The following is a 14,228-nucleotide window of genomic DNA, read 5'->3' on the forward strand; positions in this document are numbered from 1 at the left end:
TGAAGACAGTAGTTAAGGGTTAGAGTATGTTTTTAAAAAAAAAAGTTACATTAATTCTAGTTGGTGGATTGGTAGGTTGATGGGTTTTTGGGTTTTTTGGTCAGTTTGGATAGAATTTTGTTTCGAGTTTTCACATCATAAGACTGAATTTCATTCAGTGACAATCAGAAGAGATCTGTGGAATTCACTCAGTAAGTGACTCCAAAATTTGAGGTGGCTCCCTACTTTTCTTCCTGAAACTGACAACTGAACTCACTTCTATGCAGAATTAAAGGTGAACGACGAAGGGGGAAATGAAGAAAAAAGGGTGCAAGTCCAGATTCTTTATATTGTATAAAAAAGCCCTGAAGGGTTTAAAAATGCTTGTTATTACGTTGGAAATTCAGGTGTTGTCTATTGAAAATTCTGTAGATGATGGAGAAACTAGTAGGTTTTATAACATTTAGAGAGAGCAAGGAAGTGAAACCTGATTGAGAGGGGAACGGATTTGTATTCATGCTACTTAAAGGGGAAGAGTCAACTAGAAATCAAGTTAGTTTTTAAAAAAATTGCAAAAATTGCATCCGATGAAGTGAGCTGTAGCTCACGAAAGCTTATGCTCAAGTAAATGTGTTAGTCTCTAAGGTGCCACAAGTACTCCTTTTCTTTTTGCAAATACAGTCTAACACGGCTGCTGTTACCTGTTATCTGAAACCTAGAAAAAAATTGGTTACAGGTAGTTGTTTTGCTACACCTTACCCCGCAGATTCCCTGCCAGTCTTTGTGGTTTTAAAGTCACACTTTCTAATTTTTAATGGTCTCTTTCCAGCTGCTGTATTTAATATAAATACGCATACAAATTAAAATGGAAACTGACTAGCTATACAGGGAAACGGAAACCGCAAAGAACTGTCAAATATATTGAGTACATGAACTGAGAAAAAACATTTTTTTTCTTTTTTTTTTTTTTTACTTTTCAGTTACAAGCATTACCTGCAGTAGGCAAAACACTTTAACAGATGTGATTTATAAGTTGCTCCTTTAAAGCACGTATTCAACTAACTACTGGAGTGGAGGGATGAGGGGTGGTCCAACTGGCAGCCAGTTGGCAGGATGCATCCCTCAGGACGATTGTGTCTGGCCCTGAAAAGCGTCCAGCCCTGCACCATTTTTCTCTACAAAATTGGCAACTTCCGCACAGCATGACCTCACACATATGGTGCGTGCAAGGTCACGCCTCATGGAGGACACTATTTTGTTAATGTACATTGCCTGCGGAGGTGCTACACAGCTACAAATGCAGCCCACAGTACTGAAAAGGTTGGACCATCATATGAAGTCTGAATACTTTAGAGTTGCAAAGCCATCCACAAGTTACTGTGTCCTTGCTGGTGCTGCAGACACCTGTGTTTCACCAGGACTTTTGGGCACATATCTCATGATTCTTTGTGTTGGAGTAAGCTGAGCTGTTCTTTAACTCTTTCCCAGTGAGTTGTAGGAGAACTTGTCTGTCTTCTGGGCATACAGAGGGCATTGTGGCAAGGCAATGAAGGACTGTAATTGCTTGAGTGATTTAACCTGCATTCTCATTGCAAAGTGGGTGAGTTCTTCAAGTGATTGCACATGTCTATTCTACTGTAGGTATGTACACACCTCATGTGCAGCTGTTGGGGAACTTTATCCCTCATCAATATCCATTGGGATGGCACAAGCGCTCTCCACCATCGCACACATTGCATGCAGGTATAAGAATATGGAGTTGCAGCCAACCGCCCTTCAGTTTCTTCTTACCACAGTGATGGTTGTTGGAGCACTTCTGGTCTTGCTGTCACAAGCTTTTCCCTCATTTTTTGTATATAATTTATTTGTTCTCTTAGCAGTCAGTTAGGTATAGAGTATAGTTAGTGCTGGTGATAGGCTTCAGTTTTAGGTCCTTTTTGGGCCAGATTTGAATCTCAGTACTGGTACCAGAGCCCTGCCTCGCATTCTGTGGTTTAAATCCTGTAAGTCGGGTGCCAGGCTGATGACCTAAGAGGCAGTACAATCCAGGGGCAAACAATCATTAATATCCCCAGTACTGCCATTCTCTAGCTCAGCTTATCTATCTCCTATCCACATGGGTTCTGCTTCACTGTTATCAAAGGACTCCGAGTCATTTTCTTCAGACTCGGAAGTGGGGTCTTTTTGTGTCCCATGCAAAACAGGATGCATACCCTCCATCAGAGCTTTGGAGTTCATGGGTCTCGCAGCAATTCCAGCAGTGGCACACCTCAGAGACAGTGGCTTATGCTAGTATGGGCCCAGACACCACCATGTTATAGGCCTTTCTGGACACCATCAGGTGTCCCTCCCCCTCCTAGGACCTCCCTTCACCCACCTGAGTTGATTTCTGAGGGGTAGTCAGCACCTCGGGGAATGTTCTCTTGACATGTGGTACCAAGCATCTGGAAATTGCTCAGACAGCTTTTCCACTATAGGAGACCAACCAGACGTTGCATCAGCATCCTGGTGCATCATCTTCCTTATCACCAAGTGAGGTTATAGAGATGGTGAGTGGTTCACCACCACTGGAGGATTGCAGGGTTCACCAAGAACTGCTTAAAAGGGTAGCTTTGGTATTAGACATTCAGGGGAAGAGGTCCGCAAGAAATGCCACAAACTAGTGGATAAATTAGCTTTGATGGCAGCCTCCTGAGTTGCACTCCCAATTAATGAAGCAATTGGTAGACCCCTTCTTCCTTTCCTTCCCTTCTTCCTACAGTGAAACAGGCAGAGATGTCCCTTTTAAGGGTTTTGAACACCACTACTCTCACCCACCCCCAGGGTCTTTGGTGGTGGCAGTAGGCAAATGAGCAGGAAGGATTAGGGGCATCAAGTGTTCACACCAAAGGGGAAGGCATCGAAGAGACTGGACTTGTTTGGCCATAAATTTTATTCAACAGGAGGGGTGCAACTTACAGTTGCACCCCTCCTGAGGTTGTCACCCCTCTGAGTTGTCATGACTACCCTCTGGGAAAACATCATGAAGTTTAAAGACAGGCTAATGGAAGATTCCAGGCAGGAGTGATGGTGGAGGAGGGCAAGCTGATGGCCAGGATCACTGGGATTCAGCGGACTCAGCAGTTCGATTCATGGTGTCTGCCATATCTGTGAATCGAACTGCATATGCATATGGCTGCAGTCTTCTGGTCTTCTCATGAAGTATAACAGACCATTCAAGATCTGCCCTTTTAGAGGTCCTTTTCAGAAAAGATGGACAATAGGTGACGTAGTCTAAAAGGTTCCAGGGCAGCTCTGAAGTCACTTGGAATCTACACACCAGCGACAAAGAGGAAGCTTTTTGCCTCCGCCACAAGACCTGCTGAGAAAAAGGGGCAGAAATTATTGTAAACAATCACCTCCTCACTCCTCCTTGCGGCAGCAGATTCCTCTTATCCAGCTGTCCATTCTAAAAACACATTTTTGACAGTTTGTTAAGGGCAATATACTAGTTCATACAGGCCCATCTGTTCCTTCCCATATGTTTTCCCAATCCTCTATGCCACTTCCTCCATGCTCTTCAGGGACACTCTCACAAGACCATTCTTCAGCAGGAGGTTCAATCTCTCCTAGCAGTAGCCATAGAGGAAGTTCCTCTGTTTCTCAGGGAGAAGGGTTTTTGTTCTTGCTATTTCCTTATTCCCAAAGCAAAAGATGGTTTCAGGTCTATTTTAGATCTAAGAGAGTTAAATAAATACCTGAAGAAAATAAAGTTCCACATGGCTACCCTAACATCTATTATTCCTTCCCTAGAACAAGGGGACTGGTATGCTGCCCTCAACTTAAAGGGGGCTTACTTTCATACAGTGACCTGTCCAGATCAGCAGAAGATTCTAAGGTTCATAGTGAATAGAACCCACTACCAAGTCACAGTACTTCCATTCAGCCTGTCAACAGCCTTCCCACCAGTGCTACAACTGGTTTAACTCCACTGGATGGGATAAATGGCAGCAGGGGAATAAATGTGGGCTGTGTGAGATCCCTCCAAAATATGGCTGTGTAAGATCCATCCTTAGCCACAGTGACTAAGTTTTGATGCCCACTGTGTTCCATGGAGTACCCTACCATCAATGACCTTTGTCTGCTTTGCTCCCCACACTGTTCATCCTCTGTGTCATCTAAGGCTTCCCTCCTCACTGATCAGAGCCCCTCCAATCCTCAAGCTGCAGATAGTCGGCACCTTTAAATTTCTTCAACTTTAAATTGCTTGTTTGAATTTGAGGAGGATCAGCTCATCTCCCACCTGACTGCCAAAACAACACTCTTAAGCACAAAGGACAGGACTCTTTTCTTTTTTTTTTCTTCTCCTTTTCTGGGTTTGCAGTCCTAGGGCAATTAACACTTTTCTAAAATAAGCAAATATAAAACAGCAAACCTGTCTCTTCTTTTAAAGATACCCCTTGGCATAACATTTTTCTCAGACCTCAGCTGATGGAGGGAAACTTTCCTCCCACTCTGCACATTTTAATGAAGATGAGCTGAGTTGCTTATTCGCTAATGAAGATGTGGAGGAATGCTTGATTTGAGACATTTGCCTTTCAGATAGCCAACCAATAGCCCAGTCTCTCCAGGACCCTGTCAAAATGAGCTTTAGGAAAAGCAGTTCAGTTTTCCTCATTCTAGAATCTCTTGAGAAGATTGTTGATTCAGGTGGTCCATTAATAAGATCTCTCTGACATACCAAGTCTAATTGGATAAGGGCACCAGATTCTTTTCTGTTCCAAAGATTGATTCATCCTTTCTTAATCTTAATAGGACCTGATCTGATGAAAATAAATTCTAATCCCAACTGATGAGGTTGGTCCGGCAGAAGATTTTATAGGCTGTGGAAAATCGAACATTCCCATAAAAGTGGTTTTAATCATCTTCTGTTGCTTTACATATTGCTATAGCATTCACAGTATCTGCATGAATGGCCTGGTGAACTTTTATTTTCTAGCGCCAGAGGGTTTGCCCCAGAGGTGTTGTCTTCTCAAGACAGTGAAATTTTGCTGGCCCAGGCCCACCTTCCTCTGGAGGAAACTTGAAAAATTTCTTCTCAAGCTGAGCCAATACCACTTCTGACCTATGAACTCAAAAGGTTCTCAGACAGGGCCTTCTCAGGCTTGAAGGAGGCTCTCTGAAGACAACGTGAAAAGACAAGCTTCTAGTTTGTGTAGGGGATCACCTTTCTCTTGGAGCAATAACCATGGCCCTGTCTAATCCTGGCTTCTGATCCATTTTTTTTCTTGGGGTCCTCTTCAACTTCTCTGTGCAAAACTCACTTCAGAATGGAGACTCCAGCTTTCAGGTTCAAAGAAAAAGCTTCCTGTAACATATACGTTTTTATTTGCAGGATTTAAACTTAATTAACTGTTTCTTAACAATCCTAACATTAATATTAAGGTAAGTTACTGCTATAAAATTAGCCGTAAGGCAGTGGAGACTTATTACATAAATGGTGAAATCTTGTCCCTTCTGAAGTCAATGGGAGTTTTGGCTTTGACTCCAATGGGACCAGGATTTCACTTAGTTGCTAGGAGTATTTAGTTTTAAATGTTTGTATAAGTTTATTTTCTCCATTCCTCTATATGCCCACATAGTCATGAATAAAATTTTTCATAGGAGAAATTCTGACTAATCCTATCTCCACTTGGCACAGCCAAACTTATTGCTAGGAAGAAATTCAGGTTAATAACCCAAATCAAGAAAAAAAGATCTGGTCTTTTCTTAACAAAAGCTGCTATTTTCTCCACATGAGTTCCCTCTCTTAACCAACAATAAACAATGGGAAGTTCAGTTTGGCTAGGTCTACTACCCACAGAAATAAAGGTTAAAAATAAAAAAGAAACGGAATACCAATTTAAAATTAACGCATCTTGTGATAAACCTAATGCACTAGAATAGTAGTAGCATTGCCAGCATATTCTTTACATATTGTACTGTAGCTTCTTAGTTGCAGAAGGTGTCCACTTGTTCTAAGCTCTTGGCCTGTGGCTCCATAACAAATACACATCTGCACCATTATGGAATCCTACATTCATATACATGCCCCACTTTAAAGCAGACAATCCTTCATTATAAGAATAGCTTTAGAGTGTGAGTGGGTGTCTAATGTATTAATTGTAAACCTAACTTATAACACACAGGACATTGTAAAGTACCTAAGAGAGATTATGCTTTAATGTCTTCTGATACTTTTATTTGTAAGAATAATAGCTTTATAAACCTCAGGCTAAAGCTTTTTGTTAATTTTTAACACATCTTAGCATATTTTTTCTCATAGATATATTTACCTTTATTAAATGTCAAATGAGATTGTTTACAGCATTAGTAAAAAGTTTTTCATTCAAAAATGTGTTCATTTGTTTTGTTTTTTTAATGGAGGTTTGGATTTGTGTGTGTTTCAGGTAGGTTTCAGTGATTTACTAACGTGTAATCTTTTTTTGTTTCTTTTAGGTTATCCTCTTCATGCACCTGAAGCCTATTTTCCCTATTTCAGGAAGCATAATGTCACATCAATCATAAGACTAAACAAAAAAATCTATGAGGCAAAACGGTTTACAGATGCTGGCTTTGAGCATTATGACTTGTTCTTCATAGATGGAAGCACACCAAGTGACCATATAGTGCGACGGTTCTTGAACATCTGCGAGAATGCTGAAGGTGCTATAGCTGTACACTGTAAAGGTATGTAAAAACCTAACACTGTGTACTCAGGAGTTTTTAGTTCAAAATAAGAAAAAGCATTTGCCAGTTCTGAAAATAATTTTGCTTAAGAGTTTTTGATCCTGTGCAGGTTATTTTCATTCTACAAAGAGTTCACAGTAAATTCTTCTACTCCAGCATGAGAACTATACATTACATTATTTGCTATTCAGGGTTCCTTTTTTTTATTCCATACAATAATGCTGCTGTTTGTTTTTGTTTTGTTTATTTTGCTGAAGATCTCTCTTTAGCGTTTATAGAAAGTGGGCTAGTAGATGTTAAGAGGCACACAGTCTTCTTCAAAAAGAAAAGGAGTACTTGTGGCACCTTAGAGACTAACCAATTTATTTGAGCATGAGCTTTCGTGAGCTACAGCTCACTTCATCGGATGCATACTGTGGAAACTGCAGAAGACATTATATACACAGAGACCATGAAACAATTCCTCCTCCCACCCCACTCTCCTGCTGGTAATAGCTTATCTAAAGTGATCATCAAGGTGGGCCATTTCCAGCACAAATCCAGGTTTTCTCACCCTCCGCCCCCCTCCCCCCACCACCCACACACACACACACAAACTCTCTCTCCTGCTAGTAATAGCTTATCCAAAGTGACCACTCTCCTCACAATGTGTATGAAAATCAAGTTGGGCCATTTCCAGCACAAATACAGGTTTTCTCACCCCCACCCCCATACACACACAAACTCACTCTCCTGCTGGTAATAGCCCATCCAAAGTGACCACTCTCTTTAAAATGTGTATGAAAATCAAGTTGGGCCATTTCCAGCACAAATACAGGTTTTCTCACCCCCCCCCCCCCCATACACACACAAACTCACTCTCCTGCTGGTAATAGCTCATCCAAAGCGACCACTCTGGGTCGCTTTGGATGAGCTATTACCAGCAGGAGAGTGAGTTTGTGTGTGTATAGGGGTGGGGTGGGGGGTGAGAAAACCTGTATTTGTGCTGGAAATGGCCCAACTTGATTTTCATACACATTGTGAGGAGAGTGGTCACTTTGGATAAGCTATTACCAGCAGGAGAGTGAGTTTGTGTATGTGGTTTTTGGAGGGGGTGGGGGGGGTGAGAGAACCTGGATTTGTGCTGGAAATGGCCCACCTTGATGATCACTTTAGATAAGGTATTACCAGCAGGAGAGTGGGGTGGGAGGAGGTATTGTTTCATGGTCTCTGTGTATATTATGTCTTCTGCAGTTTCCACAGTATGCATCCGATGAAGTGAGCTGTAGCTCACGAAAGCTCATGCTCAAATAAATTGGTTAGTCTCTAAGGTGCCACAAGTACTCCTTTTCTTTTTGCGAATGTAGACTAACAGGGCTGTTACTCTGAAAACAGTCTTCTTCATGCTTCTGAACTGCTACTATGAATTTTGTCTAAAGAACATGACTTCTTTTTAATTGTAAAATACAATTTTGCAGTTACTGTTGTAGCCTGAAGAAGAGTAAAACATTAAGTACATTGCACCATAACTTAATACTGGGTAGCACGTAATAAAATCTTTATACTCTGCCTGGCGTGACGCTTTTTGTTAGCTATAGCATTGAGGGACTTAATATATTTTTTTTTAGTAATCAAATATGGATTATGTCTCCAATTAAAATTTTACACAAAGGAGAACTGGATAGGTTGCACAGTAGATCAGTTCACTAGAACTAGATCTCTTATAATATGAAAATGAGTGGTTGCAAATTAACTCCCATTCGTGATAGTGGTGTCACAAAGCTTTATATCTTGATGCATCAAGCACAGTTAGTGGTAGTTTTCTTCAAGATTATACAGGAAGGACTAGCAGGGCCATTGAAGATCAAGAATGAAGTGCATGAACAGAGTTATATAGAGAGGTTAGCAAAATTTTTCTTTGCACTATGCCTCGCTCAGAACAGTGGTATACATTTGTCATTTCTATGAGCACTAAATTTTCCTACAAAATGTTTAGAAAAAACTAAGTTCAGGTGTGTAACAATCCCCTACCAGGTTTCAGAGTAACAGCCCTGTTAGTCTATATTCGCAAAAAGAAAAGGAGTACTTGTGGCACCTTAGAGACTAACCAATTTATTTGAGCATAGCTTAGAAGTTGTCAGCAGACATTTTGACAATGATAACACAGAGCTGTACGGCTTGAACTAAAGTCGTAACTTAAATTATTGATGATAATAGTAGATTGTTATAATTTATGTGGATTAATTACTAGAGGGACATGATATGCTTAACAGTTGTGTTACAAGTATATGACTCTAAATGCTCTGAATTCAGTGTCGTACATTTATATTGTTGAACTAGTTGTCATTTAGTTCAATAACATACTGTCTGAAGATAAGCTACTTGGCCTTTGTTCCTTCCTTGGGCTCTACTAAATTTATAAGATACAAATTCAATGTTCATTCGTACTTAATATACTGCATAGTAGTTGTATTGCTCTCTTGTTTTTCCAAGGATGTTTTTACAGCTTCCAGGTTAGAAATCACTTGTTACTGGAGCTGTTATTAAAATCATTTAATCTGAAAGTTTGCTATTGCAGGTGTTTCCGCAGCCTTAGTTTTTTCACATAGCTTTTCTGCTGAAACCTTCAGTAACAAATGTGATGTAATAAAAAATATTTTTGTAGATCAGAGAGTGTTTTCTTTTTCAGACAAATATGTGAGTTGTTACAGTTTGAGAAATCTATGTATAAACTGCCTTCCAACACAAACTGCATGTCTGTCTTTAATGTAACACTATTGTCTTTCACTTCAAATCATTCTACAGAGCTAGTGCGGTACTAAATAGAATCGGCTCATTATTTGTTCTTGTGACCCCATTCATCCCATTTCTTAAATTATTTTAGCATTCTGAGAAGTCAGACAGCAAGATTAGTATTCCTTGATTAAATGTAGAGTGGTGGTGGTTCTATATTAAATGGAAAAAAAATACTAGACAGAAATGTAAAAAGGTTTTCATCTCAACAGTTACTGTTAGTGCAGAAACCATAGTTAAGCAGCTAATGGACATCTGCAGGTAATTAACCATACTGTAAACTCTAAATATTTTATTGGGGAGACAGTGTGGTCTAGTGAATAGAGCACAGCACTGGAATTGGGCAAATCCCTATTCTGTTGCTAACTTGCTGTTAACTTAGACATGTCCCTTAGCTTCTGTTTCTTAATTTCCCTTGTGCAGAACAACTTGATCATTGCTTTAATCGGTTTAGATTAAAACAGTTATCGAAACACTAACTAGTATTTATTTTTTTAGTTTTGCCAACCTGCAAAAAAAAAAATTTAAAAAATTAAATTGAATGAGTGTTCATTTAATAACACAATATAGTGATTCCAGAAAGCTAATTTGGATCCCAATCCTGCCAACATTTAAATGTGGATATCTTTTCACACCCATGCTTAAGTGTCTGCAGGATTTGAGCCCTAGCTTGTAAAGTGGTCAGTCTTAAAATTTTCTTTCTACTTTATCAGGAAACACATTTTGCTTTTTTAACATTTATTATAGGATATTAGATACATTTTTGTATTTTATAATCTGTTATAAAAATTAAAAACTTCCTTTAAAAAATTCTTTATTGAAATAAATTTTCAATCTAAAGGGTTTTAGTGGTGAAATGATGCAAATTACAATGAAATCCACCTTTCTTCCATGTTTTCTTAAACACTTCTACTAAAACAAACTTCCAGCAATTTGATACTTGTTTAGGTATCTGGCCAGCTTTATTTCTAAAACGTAGCAAATTGAATAAGAAATTAAGCAAAAATCATAAATCCAACATCAGAGGCATGGATGAAATTGCAATATAGAGATGTGGTATGGGGGGAACGCTTTGGTTTCAAAATACTTAAGTGTTGTACGTGTGTATTTGTATATGAATATTTATTTTGATTCTTTTGTCTCTTGTAGCTGGTCTTGGGAGAACAGGAACATTGCTAGCCTGTTACATAATGAAACACTATAGGTTCACGCATGCTGAAGTCATTGCTTGGATTAGAATATGTCGGCCAGGCTCTATTATAGGACCCCAGCAGCACTTTTTGGAAGAGTGAGTATAGCATCTTTTATTACTGTAGGTAGTCTACTGCTTCTAACCATCTCTGTTTTTACCAATTTGTAGTATCTACCAAATCTTATCTATCTAATGTCATAGTGTTTTGTGTTGCCGCCCATCATCACCTTAGCGTTTGACTATCTTCCACATAAAATCAGTAGCAATTGTGACATCTCTATGGAATCTCTGGCACTCTTCCTTTATTGGAGTTAAAACTCTCCTGGATTTTGGGTTTGATTATTTTTGGGGCACGGGGGAAGGGGTCTGGGAGTTGAAAGGGGTGTCAGTGTTGGAGGCTAAGCCTGTGATTATCCAAGGAGGATGAATGTGGGGGGAAAAGTATGTGATAATGTATTTAAAGATGGTATCTTAATGCATATGCACAAGCATCCATAATTCTGGCATTTCCTGATTTTTTGAGTGCTTGACTTTGGACTCTGAATGTTTTTAATGACTGTGAGTGTAATATCTTCGGCTTTTTAAAAAAGCAAACTGAAAAAACAAATGCCGTAATGTGGCATTTATATTGACCCCTACGTGGGTCATCAGCAGGATTGGAATCTTTAGATCGACCTCACAGCCCTCTGCCACTTGAACTAATGAAGTAACTGATAACAGTAGTAGGTTGTCACCCTCTATGTAAGCTAGCATTGGAGGTGGGAATAGGACACTGCCATTGGATTTCACAGATATTTGCTGACAGCAGAGGCATGGTACATACAACTCGGGAATCTTCGGTTCCTTTCCAGGTTCTGAAGGGGAGTGAGGTTTGGTGAGCATAGACTCTTCTGCCCATTACCTCCCCTCCTGCCCCAAGCTTAACTTCCTATCCAACACAAAATACATTTTAAGATGACCACTGTAAATGTGCATCATTATGGGAAAAATCTAACAGAGGATGTAGTGTCCTTAAGAAAAACTAAGAAATACACAACAGTCTTGCTCCATCGCAGGCCCTGCCCTTTCCCTCAAGGCCCTGCCCTGCCTCTTTTCACCCCCGTTCCACCCCCTCTCCTGAGGGTGGCCATAAATAACTGGTGCCTCCCCATACCGGGGGGAGGGAGGCACGATCTAAATGGGGGTCCCATGACCAGGAACATGTCATCTCTCTTCTCCCACTCCAGCCTCCCCTGCACCCAGCCTGGGGCCTCCGTGCTCTCCCCAACCCATGTTACCTGCCTGGTGGGAGGGGGTGCTCTGTCCTCCCTCTGCACCTGCCCCTCCCCCCCAGCACATTCCTGGCGGGAGGGAGCTCAGGCGGGGAGTGGGAGGGAGCTGCTTCTAATGCCGGCCCCTCCCAGTCGCTGCTCTGCAGCCTAGCAGCTGTCTGGGAGAGCCTGGCTGGGGAGGTGGCTTCCACTCCCTGCCTGGGCTCAGCTGCTGGGGACCATGGCTGAGCGAGCTGGAAACATGCCAGGCGGTGGGGGACTCTGGCTCGCTCACCCCCAGTTCCTGGTGCCCGAGCAGGGAGCAGAAGCAGTCTTTCCAGCCAGGCTGAGCAGGCTCTCTCAGACAGCCACCAACGTCAGCCCACCATGCTGCAGAGCAGCATCCCAGCGGCCGGAAGGGACTGGCTGGTCCCGCCCCATCTGCACCTGGACCTCCGCCCCTTCTGCTCCCCGGCGTCTGGGGTATGTATCGGCCAGGCCAACCCCCTCCCGCACACGCCGCCGCCAAACAGCTGATGGGGGTAGACAGAAGGTGCTGGGGTGTGAGGGAGAGGAACTGATTGGCGGGAGACACTGGAGGGGGAGGAGGAGATTTATTATTTTCTGTGGATGCTCCAGCCCCAGAGCACCCCGGAGTCAGTGCCTATGCATAGAGATTAAAAAATGACTAGTCCAAGGTCGCACAAGAGAAACCTGTGCCAAAATTTGAATTGAGGATTCGTACCTTTAATATCTATTGTTGTAGAATAATAGTATTGTTTGAGAAATACATTGTTCTGGAGTAGTGTAAATGTGGTGTTTGAGAAATAATTAACTTCATCAAGATTGATTATAAAATGAAAATATGAAAACTTAAAGCACATACACGTCTTGTTTCAGAAGCTTCTAAAGGACAGTAGAACAGTGATGGCCAAAGTGGTAGTCATCTTTATTTAAAATAAATGCTTGAGTGTAGTGTTGCTTAGCAATACCCAAAGCATCTTTGATGTATTCAGGTTCAAATAAAGCCTAGAGCTGTGGCAGATTGAGATTTTGGCCCGAGAAAAAGAAATATGTTACTTTATTATCTTTACCTTAAGTTTGGTACCAATGGCTAGATTTGGGTCACAAATCTATATATTTAGTGTCTGATTTATAAAACCTTTTCTGTTTAAAAAAAACACACGTAGTCAATGAGTCCTGTGGAGGTGCCAGTCTAGTCTGATGCCCCCGACTGTTAGCTTTCTCTTGGCAGTAAGACAGAGGGTTGTCTGGAAAGATTAGTGAAAGCTCTGGATTCACTACCTCCTAGCCTGCTGGGTTCCCAGCACCAGCCACTCGCTCTGCCCTCCTCCACTCTACATCTCACTCATGCCCTGATTTAATTAGGGCCGAAGGTTCTCCCCTTACTCCCTCCACCCCAAAGAGAGCAACAGCCTAGCCTGTATTCAGCAGCTCCCTCTAGGGAGGGGCCCTCTCCCTGGAATAGGAAGGGGGCTTTGCATGTGTGTCACAGATTGTGCAAAAGTAACATTTATTTCAACAAATGTAAATGCAACAGTCTCAAATTAGCCTATTACTCAGAGCGTTAGCATTCACTCAATTGGACTTACATGCTGTGACATAACTCTTGTTCTGCAGCACTCCAATGTGGGAAATTGCAGATTTTACTGTAAAATGCAGGGAAATTTTAAAATGGAGTTATAAATTTTTTAACCTTTCTCTACATTTTTCAGGTTTTTGTGCTGTAGATTTTTGTATTGGCAACACAAAACTTAATTTTAGAAGTTGTTAGAACAGAGCTCAAGGTTTTATTACCTGGGGACAGTTAAGGCTTTTGGCACCTGAGAAAACATGGAAGGTGGTTTGGGGTTGTGCTTGTGTTAAAATGTGAAGCAGTAAAATAGGTAACAGATTTGTTATTTAAAATATCATTAGTATTCAGAGTGAACAACACATATAGATAAATGGAGCGACTCATGCTTGTCTTAGAGTTGCTGCTTTGGGCTGTAAGCAGCCCGAGAAAACAATTCTGCATTGATTTGCACATTGTTCTCATCTGAAAAGTTATCTTCCCAAACATGAGAGCTAGAAGCACAATTATATGTATAATTATATATAAAATACACAAAGCCCTCTTATAAATGATCTTAAACTTCATGAGCAACATGATTTCAGTTTTTACTTGTTATTGAAGCAATGGCAGGATTCCTCTACAGCTCCATCTCCTATATTGGCTGTTTTCGTTTTAAAAATTCCCATCATGTTCTTCCGAGTTAACTTGGCTGACATCAGCAGCTGTGTAATCTCAGATCGTTCTTAAGTAT

General features: G+C 41.0%; 1 protein-coding gene across 6 annotated transcripts in view; it reads left to right on the plus strand.

Annotated features, from left to right (window-relative positions):
- CDC14A (cell division cycle 14A) overlaps positions 1-14,228 on the plus strand; it is a 118,391-nt gene that overhangs the window by 72,574 nt on the left and 31,589 nt on the right. For all 6 annotated transcript variants that reach the window (XM_048860218.2, XM_048860221.2, XM_048860216.2 and 3 more), the window contains 2 exons: positions 6,457-6,687; positions 10,609-10,747. In XM_048860218.2, coding sequence (XP_048716175.1) covers positions 6,457-6,687; positions 10,609-10,747 — 370 coding nt within the window. The remainder of the gene's footprint in view (positions 1-6,456; positions 6,688-10,608; positions 10,748-14,228) is intronic.

The sequence above is a fragment of the Caretta caretta genome, chromosome 8 (genome assembly GCF_965140235.1).
Source record: "Caretta caretta isolate rCarCar2 chromosome 8, rCarCar1.hap1, whole genome shotgun sequence".
In the NCBI taxonomy this organism is placed as follows: domain Eukaryota; kingdom Metazoa; phylum Chordata; order Testudines; family Cheloniidae; genus Caretta; species Caretta caretta.